Here is a 22,500-nt window from a genome sequence, read left to right as displayed (position 1 = left end):
ATTCATTTAATGACTTTTATTAAAAATGATGTTTTGATTTAATAATCATTGTAAGTTGAATTTATAATTTTAGATTTTCCAAGTTCAATCTGGAATTCAGAACATTTTAGTAAATGCTAAAACTCTAAGTACTGGAAATAATTAGAATAAACTCCTAAGGTTAATATAATAGCACCTTTTCCCAATTAGGTCTCATAAATGACCTCTGAATATTCAAAACTTTCAAGCTTAATAGCTGAATATTTCTAAACAGATACTTAGTGGCTGACAAGATACACAGATATTTAGCACTGTTCCTTGGGATTACCCTCAAGTTAATTAATATTATTTTGGGCATCCTGTATTTTAGTCAAATGATGTGACCTCTTACGTAGTTGGTGTGTCTTAATGATGCAAGAGCTCTGAGAAGACCTAAGTGGTCTCTCTATTCTTGTTTCCTAATTCCCTGCTCCACTCTCACTGGCCCCTCAGCTGCAGTGCTGCCATATTGTGAGTATCCAATTCTTTGGGGTTTACTTTTCTGGGTTGGATTTTAATTGAATAAAGGACCTGTGGGAAAGTCTCAAATTTTGGATAAAGAAGAACAGCAAACATGAAGTATTTTTAAAAACACAAACATATAGAGATAGTTTTTGAAAAAAGGATATACCTATGAAGGTATGTTCCTTTGCATTTTTGAAGGATTTTGATATGCAAGGAGCATTTATTTAATTACGTCATTGCCTTGTACACAAATCTGTGTGAACTGAGACACAGAGGTTGAGACAGAATTAAGCCAAAAGCTCTCAGTCATTCAGTAGGTAGGACTCAATTGACCTATGAACAAGAGCATTTCTGAATAAAATGTCTATTCCAGATGCCAAATATCATCCTTAAAACATCATGCTTAGCCATCAAAAGAAATGAAATCTTGCAATTTGCGACAATGTGGATGGAACTAGAGGGTATTATGCTGAGCGAAATAAGTCAATCAGAGAAAGACAATTATCATATGGTCTCCCTGATACGAGGAGGGGGAGATGCAGAGTGGGGGGTTTGGAGGTAGGAAAAGAATAAATGAAACAAGATGGGATTGGGAGGGAGACAAACCATAAGGTAATCTCACAAAACAAACTGAGGGTTGCTGAGGGGAGAGGGGTTGGGCGAAGGGGGGTGGGGTTATAGACATTGGGGAGGGTATGTGCTATGGTGAGTGCTGTGAAGTGTGTAAACCTGGCGATTCACAGACCTGTACCCCTGGGGATAAAAATATATGTTTATAAAAAATAAAAAAAATTAAAAAAATAATAATAAAAACAAACAAACAAACAAACAAACCCCATCATGCTTAGTTCCTATTCCAAGTCACTTCACATGCTGACTTAGTCTATGTGCTGTCCTCAAACCTCTGTGTGTGCACAGAACCTGAAATTCTGCTCAGTTTCATGTTTTACCCACGCACAACCTGTCTGCTAGTTAAAGACCAACTTTTGTCTACTTCTGAAGACCAGCTTTGACCATCCAGTTTGCACTGATCTCCCACCTTGTCCCTCCAAAGCATTTTTTATTTGTTTGTTTGTTAATCATTCTGAGGCTCCAAACTACAGAATCTTTGAATCCTAAGATTCTATCAAACATAATTTTATTCAGTGCTCCCATTGCACAGATTAGAAAAGAAGCCACTTTCCAAGAGTTGTAAGCACAGCTAAAGCCAGGACTGGCACACGTGCTGGCTTCTGGAAAGTTTCTTGGAATCTTGTTATTCTTGCTATCCCATGTTGCCTTAAAGAGGTGCACTGCAACTCTTTCTAGTGGTGGCTGTACCAAGTCTTGCCAACGAGGCTATGAACTTCACAGACCAGGAGAGCTATGCATATAGCAAACACCTTCTAAACACATGTTGATCAAATGAATGATGTGCCATCAAGTCAGTAAGAGTTTCAGTTGTACTAAATCTAAAAGAGAAAATTTTGGGATGCCTGGCTGGCTCAGCCCATGCATGGAACACGCAACTCTTGATCTCAGGGTAATGAGTTCAAGCCCCGCATTGGGTATGGAGCCTACGAAAGAGATGGGGGGGGGGATCTCTTTCTGGAATTAAGTATTCTTGGAATCCTTTCCATCCAGAATTAGTTCGCAAACAAAGTATGAGACTGGGAAACATGTTAATAAAATTTTCCCTTAAGGTTATAGTATTAGGCTGTTAACTTACTAAAATAAAGTGAAATCAAAGCCAATAGTCATTAATACTCAATTTTCCAAAATACTGATTGCTACCAATCTAATACCTAAGAAAGAAATAAAAAGTAGTAAGAAAGGGTAAGCATCTCTGAGAATAAAATTGCTTGAAAGTTCCAGGACCTATGCCTATAAATGGATGGAATCCTTTTCAATTAAAAGTAAAATTTGATTATGATTATCCCTACTCATATGAAGTTTCTCATTTTTGGATCTCAGAGAGCTCCATGCTTTCACTCATTCTGTTGTGTGAAAATTGAAGGGAAATCAAACACCAGGAGACCACATGTCTTTGGTGGATTGTAGGACAAATGGGACATTAGTCTCTTCTGTGGCCATTAGCAATCTTTCCCTACTTGCCCCCATTACAGATACGAGGGTCATTTAATTTCTTTTTTTTTGTTTTAAGATTTTATTTATTTGTCAGAGAGAGAGAAAGAGAGAGAGAGAGCGCGCACAAGCAGGGGGAGTGGCAGGAAGGGAGAGCGGACTCCCTACTGAGCAAGGAACCCAATGCAGGATTTGATCCCAGGACTCTGGGATCATGACCTGGGCTGAAGGCAGATGCTTAACTGACTGAGCCACCAAGTCATCCCTCATTTAATTTATTTGGGGAAAAAAAGGTAGGTATTTCTGTAATGTTCATTTCTTTAAGGTACCTAATGTACAAACATCACTACAGGATAATGAATTCTTCTAGGAAAATGCTCCCCTCCAGCATAGAAACATTTCTGATGATTCAAATAAAGGAATCCTTTTAAAGAAACGCCCTCTCTGCTCAGTGCTCACCAGTTCATCCCTCTGCATCCCCTTCTCCAATGAAATTACTTTACAGTTTTTAATTACCCAGGGTGTAACAATATAAAAAATTTTATGTACTTAATATATTGATTAACTTATAAGTATAGTATAAAATAATACTGAACAGTTTAGGCACCTCAATTATAACTTTGGTCATGCAGCAGTGCTTAAGTGGTTAATTATATATAATATATGTTATATTATATATGATTATATTGGCTTTGAGGATAAAACATTTGTGTTTGAATCCTGCCTCCCTTACTTCCTAGCTATGTGACTTTGGGGAAGTTACTTAATGTCTCTCTACCTCATTTTCTTTATTCACAAAGGAAGAATAAGAAAGTACCTATTTTATATAGTCATTATGAGGATTAAATGATTTTTTATATATGTAAACCAGCTGGAACAGAGCCTGGGCCATAAGTGATCAATACATGTTAGAAATAGTTATGATACAATTACAACCTTAAATACTTTAAGGGGGAAGATATAGTATAAATACATGAATTAATTTTTAAACACTGTCTGAGCTTAATTAGCTCTAAAAATATTTTAGCCCTTCTCCCAAAGTGAGATTTTTATTACTGTATCAGAAAAGTCACAAAAGAATGAAATATGGGCCCCACATATCAGATGCCATGCATTAGGGTTATTAAAAGTAATCCTAATAACAGCTGCCCTTCCTAAAAAGTACATTTAAGGTAATAAAATCAAGGGAATAAAACAACACAGCATCTCTCAATAATTATTGCAAAGAATTATTTAACAATAACTTCCTAAACACTAAAACACGAAGCCAAAACGTTCATGTCATATCTCAGATCATTTTATTTTTTATTTTTATTTTTTAATATTTGTAGAAGGTTTTATTTATTTATTTGAGAGACAGAGAGCCCGCGAGCACGGAAGCAGGGGGAGGAGCAGAGGGAGAGGGACAAGGAGACGCCGTGCAGAGTGCAGAGCCTGACTCCAGGCTCAATAGCCTGATCCTGAGATCACGACCTGAGCCGAAATCAAGAGTCCATTGCTTAACCGACTGTACCCCCGAGGTGTCCCAAATCTCGGATCATTTCCAGGTCAACAGAGGAAAGCAAATTGCAAAGTAGAAGGGCTGTCAATGCAAAGCTCTGTACGTGGAGCTCCTATATTTATTCCCCTCAGTCATCCATCCCAGGCCTCATCATCATTTTGTCATTAAAATTATTAATATGCATGCATTGAATGGTCCAGGCCTGCATCACATTTGGCTTATGAAGTCTGATTATATATGTTTAGCTGGAGAAAACTTAATGAACTCAAAGTTGACTGAAAAGTGGAAATTTTCAGAGATCTAGTAACATACACACACCTATTAGGAAGAAACTTTTTCAGCCCAATATTCCTTTATGCTGTGGATTAAGCCAAGTCCCCTGTGTCTGTAATGATGTAAAGAGCTTCAATCTTGCTTTGATAGGAAAAGCCAATAACATGTAACTATTATCTCTTAATGCCAATAATTAATTTAACAAAAGTTTATTGAGTACCTCCTACATATAAGGCACTGCGGGGGTATTAAATATCTATGAAAGAACTTTCAGTCTAATATGGAAGAAATATGTACTCAAATAACCTCGAGACGGCCTGTCATAAGTGCACTAAGAGAAGGAGCCATCAGTGAGATGGGAGGCATTAACAGCTGGGAGACATTACCTGTCTCTAAGAAGAATCCCAAAGTATGTATACTCTTCGTGGAATTCCTTTAAGATAACAAAGTAAGAGAAAGCTCAGGTGGACAAAGGAGAGAAATCTTTGACTATTCTGGTGATGACTCTCTCTGGATTTGAAGACGGTTGGGAGAGTCATCATGCCATTCTCCCCTACCACTGATTGGACATTTATGCACTGCTTACTTCAGCGATGACTTGAGGGGTCTTACAGATTAAAACTGCAGTCCTTAATAATAAGTAGAAGCTACTTCAAACAGATAAAATCAGTTGTTTCCAGGAATGAAACAGATGCTACACATTTGAAACATCAAAGATTAAGCTTTATTTATTTATTTACTTATTTATTTTTGACTTACAGGCATAAAAAAAGAAAAGTAAAACTAGTAGAGTCACTGATTTTTATTGTCTTCCTCATGAGATCTTGCATGAAGGATAATAGAGACTTATGTTTAACCTATCTTAAGGAGGGAGTCTATGAAGTCTGTATTGGATGGTTTTGACAGTCCATTATTTAATTATTGGGCATAACACAAGCCAGGCATCTGTATTAGTACAGACTTAGGAGGACCAATCTTTGTAACAGAAGGATGCAGACAGAAGGTAAACTTTAGTAGTTCTTAACCTGATAAACATGTGGTATTTCTTTAAGTGGATTTGGACTCAAGTTTATCTTTGATTTTAAAGCAAATGACCCACTTGGTAAATAGCGGATATTCTTTCCAACTAGAATCTAGAAATTCACTCTGAATGGTTTAAAAGCTCTTTTTCCCACAAAATGGGAGATTTAAAATACAGCTACTCTGTTTAGTCCACTAACTCCTATTTACTACAGAGAAGCAGTGACTTATGTTTCTTGCTTAAAGAAGGCATCCCCACCTCCTAATTTAAGATAATTTACACTTGGGAGAATTCGAATGCTTTTTGGAATTTCTTTAGATAATTGGAGGGAAACTATTTAGTGGTGGAGAGCTCGAAAGTCTGTTATTATTACCTGACAGAAAGGTACAAAGCCAATAAATGAAATGGAAGTACTTCTAGAGGATAACAGTTACTTCTTGTTAGAAGTGAAAAGAATCTATTCAACATGATGTGCAAACTACTAGGCTAGGGGATGATATGGACAATGGTTTTCGTAGAGTTTCCGGTGCTGCAGAGGAAGTATGATGTATACACAAGTAACTTTGATACCAGGCAGGATGTAATCGATATCACTATTGACAAAGCGTTAGGAAGGAAGGGAGGTAACTCCTGGCAATGCAATCAGTGAGTGCTTTAGGAAGGAGGAAGGTATCATTTCAGGTAGGCTTTGAAATATGTGAAAATGTTCATAATGCAGAGACAAGGCAAAGAGCCTTCTGAGTGGAAATGGGGAAAATGGATAATCTTAAATGTGTTGTGGGAACCCTGAGAGCGAGCAGAGGCCATGGAGAAAGGATGGTTGGTAATAAAGAAATAGGTTAGAAAGCGGAACAAGGTCAGATGGTGAAGGGCCCTTGAGTTGCATTTTATGGAGTTTAAAATTTATTCTCTGCTAGCTGAAGGGCTATTGATGGTGTCTGAGCCTGGCAGTGAAAAGATAGAAGAGTTTTTGGAGGATTAACTTACAAAGCCTAGACTGAGTGTAGGACACTGGACGTAGGGTTACCAGTTAGGAGGTCACTAAAACAGTGTAATAAGGTAATGATGGTCAGGACTGAGGTGGAGGGATTAGAAACAGAGAAGTGAAGAATTTAGGCTATAGGTCAGGGAGTAAAAAGGCTTTGCATTCTTTGCTTCTAAATTTATACATATGTGCAATAGTTCCCTGATAAACTCTACCGTGGAGCTGGACGGGTATAAATCTATGTGAAAAATTCTAAAAATTAAAAGATATGATGACTGTTCATAATTCATATACAATTTTGGTTAGTCTTTGTATTTGTTGTTTTAATTGCTCAAGGGAGAGGAGAAGTTGATTCCAGAAAGCTTGGGTGTTAGAAAGTGGAAGACAGGAAGATACTGAAAATGAAACTCTATTGTCCTCTTTGTGATTATGATGCCAGTAGCAGCAATGGCCACAAAAACTCATTAAGGCTGTTGATCCTTGGTATCAAAAAAATCGATTTATTTTTAATCTTTAGTCTATGTTCTTATGTCACTGTAAAGGCTTCATCAAAATAAAAAGCTTCTGCACAGTGAAGGAAACAATAAAACTTAAAGTCAACCCATGGAATGGGAGAAGATATTTGCAAATGATGTATCTGATAAAGGGTTAGTATCCAAAATATATCAAGAATTTATAAGGTTCAACACCCCAAAAACGAATAATCCAAATAAAAAATGAACAGAAGATATGAACAGACATTCTGCAAAGAAGACATCCAGATGGCCAAGAGACACATGAAAAGATGCTCAATATCACTCATTATCAAAAAAATACAAATCAAAACTACACCTGTCAGAGTAGCTAAAATCAACAACACAGGAAATAATTAGGTGTTGGGGAGTTCACAGAGAAAGGGGAACCCTCTTGCACTGTTGATGAGAAGGCAAACTGGGGTAGCCACTCTGGAAAACAGTATGGAGTTTCCTCAAGAAGTTAAAAATAGAACTATCCTATGATCTAGCAACTGCCCTAGTAGATATTTACCCAAAGTACTAATTTGAACAGATGCACATGCCCCAATGTTTATAACAGCACTATCTACAATAGCCAAGTTATGGAAATAGCCTAAGCATCCATAGACTGATGAATGGATACAGAAGAAGTGGCATATATGTACAATGGAATATTACTCAGCCACAAGAAAGAATGAAATCTCACCATTTGCAACAATATGGAGGAAGCTAGAGAGTATTAAACTAAGTGACATCAGTCAGCCAGAGAAAGATAAATACCGTATGATTTCACTCATGTGTGGAATTTAAGAAACAAAACAAATGAGCAAAGGGGAAAAAAGAGAGAGAAATGCAAACTAAGAAACAGATTCTTAACTATGGAGGACAAACTGATGGTTCAGAGGGGAGGTGGGAGGGGCGGGTTAAGTAGGTGATGGGATTAGGAGGGCAGTTGTTTTGATGAGCACCAGATGTTGAACTGAAGAGTCCAATGACTAAATTGTATACCTGAAACTAATCTTACACCGTATGTTAGCTAACTGGAATTTAAAGAAAAAAAAAGAAAAAAAATGTATTTTAAAACTGAGTATCAAAGGAAAAGGGCATTAAGTATGGCTATTTTCTCAAGTCTGAAAAATCTAGTATTTTCAGAGATAAGTAACAGCAACAAAAAAAGTAAGTCTTTTTAAAAGTGGGTAACATATACCTGTGAGGTTTTTGCTAAGAATGTCCCAATAATTGGTGAATTTTTAAAAATGTCCCTACCCTACCATCAGCTTGGAGACTAATGAACTCTAAGACAGGGGTCCAGTCCCTGTCCAATCTTAACCAGCAGAGATACCTCTCTAGGCAGACCACCCATACTAAGGCAGAAGAATTATTACCGGTTCCCTGAATGAGACCCATGCTTTATACCTCAGTTGCCTTTGCTCATAATCCTCAAATCCTTCGCACCTCTCTTTCCTTACCTCTGCTTAAAATTAGGTTGAAAAATTTGATTACTATTTTTGCAAGCAAAACCTGTCAAATAGCAATAATTTCATAAAGTTCACCCTAAAAATCTACTTCCTGTTAGGCCTAACTCAAAGCCACAACCTCCACAAAGCCTTTTCTGATTCTCCGTGAACCTACACATAAGGCTTTGGATTTACAATTTGGTTGTAGGGCTCTTCCTTTATTTGGTCTCTCACACTATGTGCATCTGACCCCTCTATTAGAGTTTTTACCTCTTTGTGGATACAGACCCTCTGCCAGTTTTCAGCACAGTGTGTTGCACATAATAGTTGCTCATTAAATGTTTGTTCAACTTAAATGAATGAAACTTATCTCTGTTCTATGCAACCAGCCAAGCCTGTAGCAGAAGGAAATGCCAAGTAGCATTTATACTTTAGTTTAATCTTTCCATTTTACAGCCCACCCTCAGTAGTGGTATACACTGAAAACACAGAGGACTAACTACATTAACAGACTGATTCGTTGCTTAGAGAAATGTGTTGCTTCTTCAGTTGTGAAATCTGTAAGTACCCAAGGCACCAATGAAAGGCAGAAGAAATGTTAATGTTTGCCTATACCCTAAAGCAAAGAGTCAAATTATAATGGGGAAGTTTAGCTTTTTAGATTGTGGTCACACAGTATATTCCCTAGAGGAATGTAAATTGTCTTCCTTTGCTCCTTACTCAGGACTAAGTAAAAGGTCTGATACACTGTTTCTGGGTTTTGTTTCGTTCTTAGAATAAGAAAGGACTGTGAATAAATTTCTCTTAAACTGAGACATTCAAAATGTATTTAAGCAAATAGATGTTAGACTGTAAAGAATCAATGGAGTGTCCTTATTTAGATATTATCAATGTGACAATTAAAATATTTACATAGTGTCATTTATGTCTGAGAAAAGCTCAGTGGTATAATATAAATCTGATTGAGCCATTCAGTAAAACAATATTTACTAATACCAGGAACCTAATGATAAAATCTTAAAGTCTTAAATGTTATGGTAGATGCCAGAAAATGCTGTGAAAAAAAATTTACAGTTAATGGCTCCTATCTACAATACAGGCAATTTCAGGAAATGTAAAGTTAATTTTATCAAACATTTACAAGTCAAAACTAAATGTAAGAAAAGATTAAAATTGTTTTTGCATTTTACTCATAATCTTTACTCATTATAAAGATTCCCTTGTATCTTTTCTTTAGATAATCCTAGTTATTTCAGAAAAACTGTAATACATTTCATACAGTGTGCCTACCGAGAAGAGTAATAAACACTTTTTTTTACAAAGAGGTATAATATATCTTTTACAAATCTTATAAGAATATTTGTACCCGGGCACCTGGGTGGCTCAGTGGGTTAAGCCTCTGCCTTCCGCTCAGGTCATGATCCCAGAGTCCTGGGATAGAGCTCCGCATGGGGCTCTCTGCTCAGCAGGGAGCTTGCTTCTCTCTCTCTCTCTACCTGCCTCTCTGCCTACTTGTGATCTCTCCCTCTGTCAAATAAATAAATAAATAAAATCTTTAAAAAAAAAAAAAGAGTATTTGTAGCCTTTCCCCCTGTCCTAGCACACCACAAGGATAAATATGCTTCCATCAGTAACTATGGGTCTTTACTATAAAAAATGTTACTTCCAGGATAATGGTAAAAAACCTATCCTCATAAATAGTGTTAGGGCCCTAATGCTTCAGTTTTACTGTGGAAATTGACTTCGTTTGACCCAATATAGCAATCTTAACCCAGGGAAATGAACTTATATTTGCAGTTACTTGGAGAAACATACTGAGTATATTGAAATCTGTGCAATCCCTAACCATGCTTTACTTCTACTTCTGTTTAGTTGGACACCTTCAACTTACATGGGATACACCATCTAACTCCAACAGAAAATTTTTATATCATACAAATTCTTTATCTCTTACTTATCATTATGGCCCAATTGTTGATTAATGGCATTAAGAAATATCAGAGTACACGGAGTATTGCTATAGGCTAATGCTGTCCACTGATTTGCAGAGGATTTGACTGTTTCACAAAACAACATCAAAGTTTTTTTAGTTAAAAGGAAATACCTGGATTAGGTGGGACTTTCTTTTAACTATCTACCATGTCAATCTAGTTCTTGGCACATAACTGCTGCATGAATAATGATGACCACTAGTATATAAGTATTATAAAAAAATCAAAGTATAAGATTAGCACTTTAACTATCAATTTTATATGTGCTTGAATAAAATTTGATTTAATTATTTTGTATTTGCTTATGGCACAGCTCTCATGTTTATTACATAAATATCCTTGTTTGTAGATGTAAAATGAATTCCAAAACATAAACACAAATCTTTTATTAAGATGGAAAAATGTAGTTTTATGAGACTCAATTTCTGGTTTTGTTTGTTATTTTTGAGTAGCTAACTTACTATTAACTTATATCTTAGTAGATATAATCACATCAAATAAGTAATTTCTAAAAAGTTTGGATTTTTTTTTCCCCCAAAGAACAAGTTTTACTGGAATACTGGTAAAATAATTGATGTTCATTTAGAAAGCATATGAAAAATGGAGATTAGGGAAATTCAGTTTTAGTCATTTCCTTCTATCACATATACAAGGAAATGATATAATTATATTTGGAATTTAAGGGTAGATTTATAAAAATTACATTTAGTTATTTCCATTCGTATAAAGTCATGTTGAAGTGAGAAACAATTCATGTGTCTTAAACATTAGTAACTCTTAAACATTTGTTAATATTTTGTGTAGGAAGTATTTTAGTTTAACATATCAAAGAAATAAGCTAATTAATAAAACTAAAGTTTTAAAAGGAAAAGTTTGTTTTTAAAAGAGAGTATTTTCTTAGTACTTCTTAAAATGAGAAATGATCTTAGGCTAATTCAAGTAATTAAATCACAAAGTTACACTGTTATTAAGAAATTATTTACTTAATTGTACTTAAGATTTTATTCTTTTGAAATGATAAGGCTGACTTCTTCCACTAAAATATAGATTTTATATTCTAAATTAAGCACACTTTAGAAAAATATGTAATTCTCTTATTTACAAAAGTCAGTAAGAAGTCCATATAAATAAAACAACTAGACATGATAAATTCACTATTAATTAATTAGGAAATTATAAAACTATCTTTACTAGTATGGCTCAATTTTTTCAAGTTTATTATTTTTCAAAATCTTCTTTTTTATAAACTAAAATAACATTTATCACAAAAATTTACTGATTGAATTATCCTTATTTTGATTGAATGAATCTCCACATAGCTACCATTAGAACAATACTCAGAACTACTACTCCAGTATTACCTCATTTCAACAGACAGAAATTCCTCTTCCCAGAAATGTGTAATCCTTAAGAGGGAGAGAAACACTGGAGCAAACAAATGATTCTTCATTCTATATATACCTTGCATTGTTTGTTTTATTCAAAATATAATTAGAAAATGCCCTACTCGATTCTCTGTATTTTTTTTGCCTTGGCTAAAGATAAACAGACAAATAAATTTTAATTTTTCATCTTAAGGTCAGAATACAACTTTAATCCTAATATATTTAATAAATCTTATATCTCCCTTAATCTGTCACCTAAAAACCACACCCATTTAGTGTATGATTGCAAAGGAATATTATTTCCAGATGATTATAATAAAAGTTTCTTTTCTAAGATACATTGCCTGTCTAAACGATGCAGTTTATTATTCTATCCTACACCCAATGGGTCTGACCCTAAGATGGAGTTCCAAAGTTCCATTTAAAGTCAATAGAAGTTCTAAGAAATGTAACAAAAAGGTGGATTAAGGTTAATAAACATAATTTTATAAATTGCATGCATATATATGTGTATCAAAATTTCTCTAAGATTTCTTGCCCTTCTCTTCAGCAGTATATTGAAATTTATTCAAATTTATGCAACATTGTTTAAAGAAACGGGATTTTACAAGATTTGAAGGCTCACTCCCAAATGATTTCAGATAGTGCTCTTGAAAAAACATAACAACAAAATTCATTATGATTTATCATTCTATTTGATTGATAACAGTAATAGATGTGACCCAAACAGCTGTAATAAAATGAAAATACAGATGTAATTGCTTTGATTCTAGATGAGCACAGATAGATTTTGCCCATTCTCAGAATCACAGTAGTTGCCTGTTGAGATACAATTAGTACTATTCCATTTTGTGTCTCCCAAATAAAAACTTTCAACAAATGTCTGGCTATGGAGTGAAGGATCTTTATAATTCTAATCAGTTGGCCAGTGAAATAAAAAAGAAGTTTAAATTGCATCTTGACACTCAGCCATTAAGTCAGCTTTGGGGCTGTTCCAGAACTCCATTAAACCATTCATCCAGGACTTGTGTTTTTACCCTGTTTCTTGGACTAAGTCTCAGTCAAACTGTCAGAATGGGTATGAGAGTACACAAAAGGTTTGTCCCTGTTTGGCTCTAATTCCCTCTTTGATAACTTGGGTTCTGGGTCCTTAAAGACTTTGGCTTCCAAGTCCTATAACTGGGTCCTCTGGCTGTGGCTAGTCCTTCCCGATGTGGCTTACTCATTTTTCTGGACTGCTGTCTATTTCCCTTTGCCAAATGGCCTGATGGTATACCTCTCATCCACTGCTAGCTCTTGATGGAGCTATCTCCTGGATACCTTTACAGAGATGATTTTCCTCTGGGTTTGCAGATGTATGGTTCATGTCATTAGGTCTGTCTAATCCGTGAGACTGGTTGCTCTGCTGAAACACTTCCTTTGCTCAAATTAAATGTAGGACTGACTCATTGTTTCACTTTCATCTGAACTATGCTAAGTTATGCTCTGTTAGTTTTAAACATGAGATTGAAATAGGGAGTAAAACCAATATTTACCTCTCATTCTAAATCTAATACGTTTTGTCCTTTTTTTGACCTGCTAAATAGCAAAAGGATCTTAGATTTAATGTTGCAAATGTAAATTTTTCTATAGTAAGGTAACATTGTGTGACCAATGAATATTTTTGCTCCCGACTTTTAACTGTGTTGATGATGCTACTCTATTTTTAGTTTTCAAAGATTAAGATAACGCTGAACAAACTAAAGAATGTGAATTTCCACTAGTTATATTAAACTAGTTGGTCATCTGTTGCTTATTCAAATTCTTGAATTCTACTCTAATGACGAAAACTGCATACGGAGGGTAGAGGCCCTGAGATAATGTTTTAAACTGTATTTTTTAGTGCCAAAGTATTCAAGTATATTGTGGTTCTTACGTTAATGATCAATTTCAAATTCTGCCAAAGTAGTTAAAATACATATAATTTTAACATATATTAAAATATAATTTTTATCTTGGAAAGCAACTTCACATTAGGTAATATTCTGAAATGATAGCTGACGTTACATAATAAACACCTTTAGTCATAAAATGCCCATCGTCACCAAATACACATCTACTTCCCAAGCCTGATGTCAAAAGCTGAAGTTAAAATACCATTTGGGTATATAAAACAAAACAAAACAAAACAAAAAACACCTTTTTTCCCTGGTCATAGAGGTAGAACAAAATTAATATGGAATAACAATATTCATTTTTTAGCAATTCAGTCAATGACATTTTGACCCTCAGAGAAAGGAAATTTCTAAGGCTCAACTAGTATTAGTGCAAATGAAGATGTACCTTCTAAAAAAGTAACTTTTTTAGATATAAAACAGAAGCAGTAAGCTACAATACTGTCAGCTAAAAGTTTTCTGACACACTTTGCCTAAATGGTGGGGATTTGTACCATGGATGTCAGATATCATCTGTACAGTTCTATAAAAATCCTTCAAAACCCTATAGGAACCCACAAATTTCCACAATTGGCACGGTAGGGATACAACACCTTTTAGCTGAAGGCACTGTACCTCTGGGAGAATCTTTTTATTAAGAGGAACTAGAATGAGTTGTAAGTGCCACATATGGGGACCGGAATAATGTAAAAAAGAACGGCAGCCACTGAGCCACACTTGTAGCACTTAAAAAAAAAAAAAAAAAAAAGATGAGATGATAAAGAGCTGGCATAATCATAAGTTCTGTACAATCACTTTGGAAAGAGATCTCAAAGCTAACTAGCAAAGTTAATGAAAAGTTCAGAGATTAAATAGAAATGGAATTAAATCAGAATGAAAATTAGGAGACCGAGAAATGTTAGGACCAAAAAAAAAAAAAAAACCACCTTAAAGGTGACTGAAAAGTTGTGAATTAGAAAATCTGCAAAAGCATATGTAAAGCAAGGGGAGGAAAGCTTTTATGTTTAGAGCTTCATGATGCCTCTTAATAATCCAAAATATCAACAAAAATAAGTGTGGGCTTAACAGGCATGAAAACAATGAAAAGGGAGCATTCTACTTGCTCAAGTTGTCAGTCACTTTCAACTGTTTTCCTCTGAAATACAGAGCCACTCCAATTTTAAATGCTTTTGTCTACAGAGAGATCTAAGGTCTGTAGGGATTTTATATAAAATATCACCAACTAAAGGTGTAGGGTCTGCAAATTCTACATTGCCTACAAAGAGCAATTTAAATTTTAAGGTGGCCAAAGAGAATAGGAGGAAGAAAGGCGGTATTATATGCTTAAATATTTTCATTATGCTTCCAAACAATTCATGATTTATACTAGATTTTCAATATTGTTTTACAAAATGGGAGTCCAGAAGTCCCTTTTAGTTGTGTTGCAAAATGTTATTGCTAGGACAGGCTGAGGTTTATCATTGAAATGACAGAAAAACCGAGGTTCTCAAGAAGCATGCTGAAAAGAGGACAGGGACATAGAAGGTATAGAAAGTTCTGGGGCACGTATAATATGTGTTCAACACCTTAATGAAAGAGATTACTGAGATCCCCACAGTAGTCCTGAAATAATGCTACACTACTCCTTTTATGTGATGCCTCAGCTTTTGATTTCCTTACTCTAAAGTTTTGGCTTCTAAGAACACAACAAATTTATTTTCTAGTCTTATATGAGCCGTATTAACTTTCTGATTCTATATAGAAAATCATTAACTCTCAAACTTCAAATATTTGCTTTAATAAGAGGAAGAAAATATAATAATCACCTGCAACTAATATAGAATATTAGCAAGTAGAACTTTGAAATGACATAGAGGCTAAAAGGATTCAGGAATGACATGTAAGAAATGATCTGAAAACTCAACAGTAGGAGACTCTAATAATCAGAAAGGGGAACGACATGACAATAGAAGGCTTTGTGCGTAAAGCCCTCAATACAAAACCAGTTCAGGAAGAGCATTGATTTTGATCTATAGAAACAAAATTTGAAAATATAAAAATAGGAATCTCATTTAACATTTTTCAAGAGAAAAAAGGCAATTCTGAGCCAACCTATGGAGAGCAAGGAGAAACAATTGATTAGTAAAAAAAAAAAGAAACAAACAAACAAACAACCAAGTTGAGCTGAATAAGGTAGGTGTATCACTAAACTTCTCTTTTTGATTTAGGTTTGCAAGGAGACAGGAAATGGAATGATTCTATTACGAGATCACCTTCCAGCTCTGGCCTAAATGTTTTCTTGTCTTTTCAGTCAAGTCTAACACATTGGAGAAGAGATTAAGTTCGAATTATTTCCACTTGAACACAATAGCATCAATTCTCTGTAAGTAATCTTTTTAAGAGACAAATATTGATACAAAATAGGAATCTAAATTAATTTTTTTCATATTCTATAGAACTCTGAGAAGTCAATAAGCAGGGAATATTGACATTGAGGTGCATAAGGGAACATAGTATTCTAAAACTGTAATGATACACAGATCAGATTCTTTTTTTTTTTTCTTCTTCTTCTTCTTTTTAGAAAGAGAGAGAGAAAGGGAAAAATGGGGAAGGGCAGAGGGGGAGAGAGAATCTTAAGCAGTTCCACACCCACCACAGAGCCTGATGATGATCTCGATCTCACAACCCTGAGATCGTGACCCGAGCCGAAATCAAGAGGCAGGTGCTTAACTGACTGAGCCACCCAGGCGCCCCACAGCTCAGACTCTTAAGGGGTATTTTCTTTCCATTGTTCAGACCATGATGGCTCTAGAACTCTTTTGACAGCAGAGAAAATAAAGATTAAAAAAATCTATTTGAGGGACGCCTGGGTGGCTCAGTTGGTTGGACGACTGCCTTCGGCTCAGGTCATGATCCCGGAGTCCCGGGATCGAGTCCTGCATAGGGCTCCCAGTTCCACGGGGAATCCGCTTCTCTCTCTGACCTTCTCCTCGCTCATGTTCTCTCTCACTGTCTCTCAAATAAATAAAATCTTAAAAAAAAAAATCTATTTGAGGGGCGCCTGGGTGGCTCAGTGGGTTAAAACCTCTGCCTTCAGCTCAGATCATGATCCCAGGGTCCTGGGATGGAGCCCCGCATGGGGCTCTCTGCTTGTCAGGGAGTCTGCTTCCCCTCCTCTCTCTCTGCCTGCCTCTCTGCCTACTTGTGATCTCTGTCTGTCAAATATAATAAAAATAAAACTTAAAAAAAATCTATTTGATTGAAAAGACTCAAAACAAGTCTAAAACCTTAGTATATAGAATCTATATTATTCCCCCCAGCTTTAACCTTTCCTACTTTTTGCTAAAATACCCTCGAACATTCGATTTGATTAATAATGCATTAATTTCAGTAAATTATTTTCTTTTTAATTCACCTTCAACAAAATAAACAAAATCTAGCAAGGTCTGGGAAGATAATCACAAATGAGGTGAAGGGGCTTGCTACTTACTATTCAGATAAATTTGAACAGTTATAAAATACATATAAACTAAATAATTAAAATTAAAAATAAAACTTCACAGGTACACTCCACCAATATTTAGAAAGATCTATTAGCTCCCACATGAAGAGGAACATTGTATTTAGTTATCTCTTCTTCCCAAAAGTCCTTTGTTCCCCTTCTTCCTCAGCGTTCCAAGAGAACCCTGGATTTTCCTCTTGTAGGGATTACTTCATGAAGTTAAACCATTTCAAATAAATTGATCTTCCACAGTCATCAGCATATGGTTACTGACTACTTACTTTGCATGGTCTGACGTGTCAGAGATTTCATATACTGTAATGTGTCTAAAACACGGTTTCTGTCCTTTAGCCGGGGACATCTGCAAAGCAAGCATGCGGTAAGGCATGAATGTGCGCATGCTCACACCGAGGCCATGTTAGTTGCAGACCGTGGTACAGGGAGTAAGCTCTCCCACGTGCGGAAAAAATCTGGGTCCTGATAGCACAGCTAGGGGGGCAAGCTTCCGGGGAAAATAGGACCAGGCTCTTGAGGAAAAGTAGGACTTAAGTGAGAGAAAGAGGATGAAAAGCCGAAAAAGGAAAAGGCAGAAAGGCAAGAAGCGAAGGCAGAATGAACGCACTAGTTTGGCAAAAGCCTTCATTCAGGGCATTCTAAGAGTAAAACTTGGGAATGGAGAGAAACTGTCAAATGTGGAGCATCAAACTGCAGAAGACGGATGATAATTTAACATGTTCTGTTCTCCAAAAATAATTTGTTAAGAAGCATTAACCCATAGCTATTCCACTCTTCTAAAGCTTCAAAACATCTCTACCAATCCCAGGAATATGTCTACCTCCTCCGACGTCACCATTTGGATTTGGATTTTACCATTCTGGAGTGGAGTAAAAAGACTAAACAAAGTTCAGTTTCCTGAATATAAGGACACTTATGTTCTTGGATTCAACAAGCAAAATGGTGAACATACCATTTTCCCTCTTAAGCCTACCCTCTTGTGACTTCTATTTCTTTTTGAGAGCTTCAAAGGTTGCTATGATTTCTCCTAATTCCCCTCTTTCTCCCCGGCAGTCAGTGGGTTGTCTTGCCTGTTCCTTTTTTCCACGGCCCTTCTTGTATTGATTCCTTGCTCTCCGTGCCCAGTCTTGTACTTAGCTCAGGCACTGCCTACCGCAAGAATACATCTGCCGCTCTCAGCCTCTCTGTATCTCTCTTCTGTTGTCTAGTCTCTCCGAACTCCTGAAATCCTACCACCTGTGAGGGTCTTTCAGCCCACTCCCAGATTACTCTTCCTAAAGCACAATCTGACAGTGTGAAACTCACGCTCCTAACATCACCAGGCTTCATACTGACTGAGACAAACACTGCAGCTTGATGTTTAAGACCCTCACCAGTCTACTGCCACCACTTCATATATTCTAAGTTCTATTTTTCTTTTTATATTTCTAAATTCCTATCAAGCCTAATACTCAATGTTTTCTAGGCATAGATCATGAATTCCTGTTCTGGGCTGGTATTATTCATCTGAATTGTTAATTATCTATAACCTCGGATAACATTTTTTTTTCCTCAAACATCTCTTATCCTACTGACTCTGACTGAGTAACCTGCTTCCTCCCATTAATTTCTGTCTCATATGGTTTCCTTCTGTGGATTGGCTTACCTCATGAATTATAAGAGGGGGTGAGAGGAAAAGGAAAAGGATGGCCAAGGAAACTAACCACATGTTTATGGAATGCCTGAAGAAAGGCATTAAGATGTAAAATATCTTAGCATTATTTTTAGTCTCATTTAGAGTAACAGTGAGGTATTACAAGATGTAATATAACTGTGTACATAGCACTATGAGGGACACGGGGAGGAATCACTATCTTTCAGGCGCTCATTTCATCTGAAAGAATCCTATGAGGTAGACAATATTATTACTTACCTCATTTTCGGTAGAGAAAAATGAGGAAAGAAATGAATCCTACTCAGTGACTAAGTGCTAAATCTGGAATTGGAACTCCTACCATCTGTCCCAAGAGCCCAAATACCGGAAGCCGTATGCCTTTCTGTCTCTCCCTCACTATTGCATTAGTGTAACTACTCCCCTCCAAAAACAAGGACCATGGCTTCATTTCAGGGCACATAAGCATGCAGTTTAAATGTTCTCTAACAATTCTTTCACTTCTGTTTAATTTTCAAAGTACACTGAAGTGCATTTAATTATATGCAGCCCAATTTTGATGGAGAGAATAAGATAATATTTTTCCCTTGCCTCATCATGTACATAAAATGCTTAATATTCTTTAGGTACAAGCATATTAAAACCCTATAAGGATGAAGATATAGAATACCGAAATGACATTCCATCAATAATATTTGACGTCTAATATACAAAAAGTTAACAATAGCGGAAACAGATTCAAAGAATGAATGACAACTCGATATTTTGCAAGATAATTAAAATTTTGATTATAATTTATATAATTTAGGAAAAGACCCAATTCAGTCTTCCTCTAATTTTTGTCTTTTTCCAAAATCCACTTAAACAGTAAGCCAAGGGAAGCTTTCCTTATATCTGTCTATGGAAAATACAGATAAATGTTTTTCACATGCACTAATTCACAGAAGCAGAAAACGTACGATATGCTGACTACAAACATTTTAGTTTTATAAACCCATCAGGCATTAAATCTATGATTTTTATACCCTACTTTTTCATTGATATATTTCACATTTAACTGAACTAAATTGATACTAAAATGAAGAAATCTAAAATAGCAATTGCCAAATGAAAAAATACAACTAACCTGGCAATGCCGTCATTTGGCCCCATAATTATCTCAGGTTGTAAAATATAATGTTAATAAATGATTTGATTGAATCATTACGTTTTTATTTTAATATTCTTATCACTGGACACTTAACAATTAAGAAAACACTTCTCTGCCTGTCCTCTCTCTATGGTACACAACCACCACTACCCGCTATAGACTAACACGGGGAGTGACACCAGCAGTTCCAACACCTCCATTATGAACACCTTTCATTTTTCTGAAATAGGGCTTTTTTAAAAAGGGGGAAAACAGGATCTAACCCTTGTTTGCTCTTTAAACTTTTATTGTTTTAGCATTTTATAGAGAGAGCGAGCACCAGCATACTCAGGAGAACTGCTAAAAGTAAAAGGCCTCAAGCTACCCACTGCCTAGCTGATAGGATAAAGCAGAGGTATAAAAACTTTTGTCTGATTGCTCACTTTCCGTGTTTTAGAGTACTGCTCCTCTCAAGAGCATATATTCATGTTCTTTCTACTTCGAGTTTTATTACTTCTTTTGTATTATTTAATACATCTAAAGACACTTCCAAAAGACAAATTTTTCCATTTTGAAAAAGTAATGGTTTGGAACCTGATAAAATACATTAATGTTCACAGTGTGTTTTTTGCAAAGGTGATAGAGTAAAAGCGCTATAAAACAATTAGGCGGGGCGCCTGGGTGGCTCAGTGGGTTAAGCCGCTGCCTTCGGCTCAGGTCATGATCTCAGGGTCCTGGGATCGAGTCCCGCATCGGGCTCTCTGCTCAGCAGGGAGCCTGCTTCCCTCTCTCTCTCTCTGCCTGCCTCTCCATCTACTTGTGATTTCTCTCTGTCAAATAAATAAATAAAATCTTTAAAAAAAAAAAAAATAAAAAAAATAAAACAATTAGGCGCATGATCTTAAAGACATTAATATGTCAAATAGAATAAGATGTTTAAAAAGTCAACAAAAATAATATCCTAGGAAAGGTCAGATGGAAATAGGCATGGGGAAGAAAATATAAAAATGAGAGAAAGTACCATTCTTACCTCAATAACTTGAAATTAGAAGTATATGATGTTTAACTCTAGGTGGTATGGACATTAAGTGTCGACTCATCCTAACAACTGGATGGTATATATGTTTCATTATTCAGATTATAATTTTTTTTCTCCTGAATTCTAAGTCCTACCAGGGTCAATACTTTTTAGTAAACAAGAAACTGATATGCTTGGCCTACTGAACAAGGCCAGGCATTTTTTAAAGTGTCATACACATTTCTGAAATCCACAATACATCAATTTTTAATACATCTACTCTCTCAGCTCCATTAAAAAGATGGTAGGGGAAAGATTTTAGAGTAATTAATGATATAGTTAGCTGCTAAATATTAATAGGAATCGTAGTCTTGCATAAAATATAACATATAAACCTTGCCAATACAGACGCACCAGTAATTAAAGTTGAATATGTAATTACACTGATTTATAAGACAGGCAAAAAGTTACACTTTACTAGCTTCTATGTAAACTGTGGGTAACAGTTAAACTTTGCATTTTACGGTTTATAAAAACGGGCAGTATCTTGACTACAGTTCATAAATGGTTTAGAGACCTGTAATAGTAGTAAAAATTACGACAACTTATTCCATCATGAATATTTTTATTGCACCATACAAACCAAACTGTGATAATGACCCATAAGATGTAGACTCATCTTAGATACTGCTCTACCCCCCAAGAGAATGTTAGTACTACTAAGAATTTGTAGAGGACTGCTGGTATAACAATTATGGGACATTGGAGAGAATCTAAAAGATGCATTAAAACTGATTTTGATACACTTCCTCATATCACGAACACGGGGCAATTTAACTCCCCTTAAAACTGTATTTTGGACTTCTATACCACTAGAAACTTCAGACGAATACCAAATGTTGCAAGCATATGCGTCCGGGCCCTTCCGGTTGCCCAGCCTGCTAACCCACTTACATGTGCGGCTGCGGCGAGCAGCCCGGACTACTGTTCCCGTTGCTGTCGATGTGGTCCAGGGAGCCATTGAGGTCTTCGTGGACGGCCTGCAGCAGGCCACTGGAGGCGTTATTGATCAGTCCCGGGTTACTAAGCAAAGGTAAACTGCTCTCTGCCAAGGCAGCCTAGTGAAACGAAGAAGGTGTAAAACAACTTTGGAAATGCCCTTTAAGATACTTCTTTAAAAGAAGACTGCTCTTCATTGAATGGGTTCGGATCACAGAATGGATGTTTTAGAAGCATTTAAAGAAAACATACAGGGAGGGCAAAAGTTCCAAACGGGCAGCTGGCGGCAGGGACATGAAGAAAATTAAGTGTGATGCGAAAGCGTCCACACAAGCGCACCCAGCAAACTTTTTTCACTCGTGTTTCAGCCCTCCGCATGCAGAAATGTTGTATTCTCCCACGGAGTGAAAAACCCCAACACAAGCAGTCGCTCTGCTTTTCAAAAATGACCAGGACTTAGCTCAAAATAAAGAAGTCCTGACATTTGCCTCCTCTGCATAAAAATTATATATTATAATTAAACTTTAAAGTTTTTGCCACAAGCACCATGTTCCCCAACACTATGATGTGAAATCATTTATGACAGCCTGGATAAATATTAATGCATAGCCACATGCAT

At 36.0% G+C, this 22,500-nt stretch overlaps 1 protein-coding gene across 16 annotated transcripts in view; it reads right to left on the bottom strand.

Annotated features, from left to right (window-relative positions):
- The window catches only part of FOXP2 (forkhead box P2), a 548,304-nt gene that overhangs the window by 8,700 nt on the left and 517,104 nt on the right, over positions 1–22,500 (bottom strand). For all 16 annotated transcript variants that reach the window (XM_059171620.1, XM_059171622.1, XM_059171629.1 and 13 more), the window contains one exon: positions 21,837–22,000. In XM_059171620.1, the coding sequence (XP_059027603.1) occupies positions 21,837–22,000 (164 nt within the window). The remainder of the gene's footprint in view (positions 1–21,836; positions 22,001–22,500) is intronic.

This window comes from Mustela lutreola, chromosome 4 (genome assembly GCF_030435805.1).
Source record: "Mustela lutreola isolate mMusLut2 chromosome 4, mMusLut2.pri, whole genome shotgun sequence".
Lineage (NCBI taxonomy): Eukaryota > Metazoa > Chordata > Mammalia > Carnivora > Mustelidae > Mustela > Mustela lutreola.
Note: the sequence above shows the minus strand (reverse complement) of the source record. Positions and strands in the feature narration are given on the sequence as shown.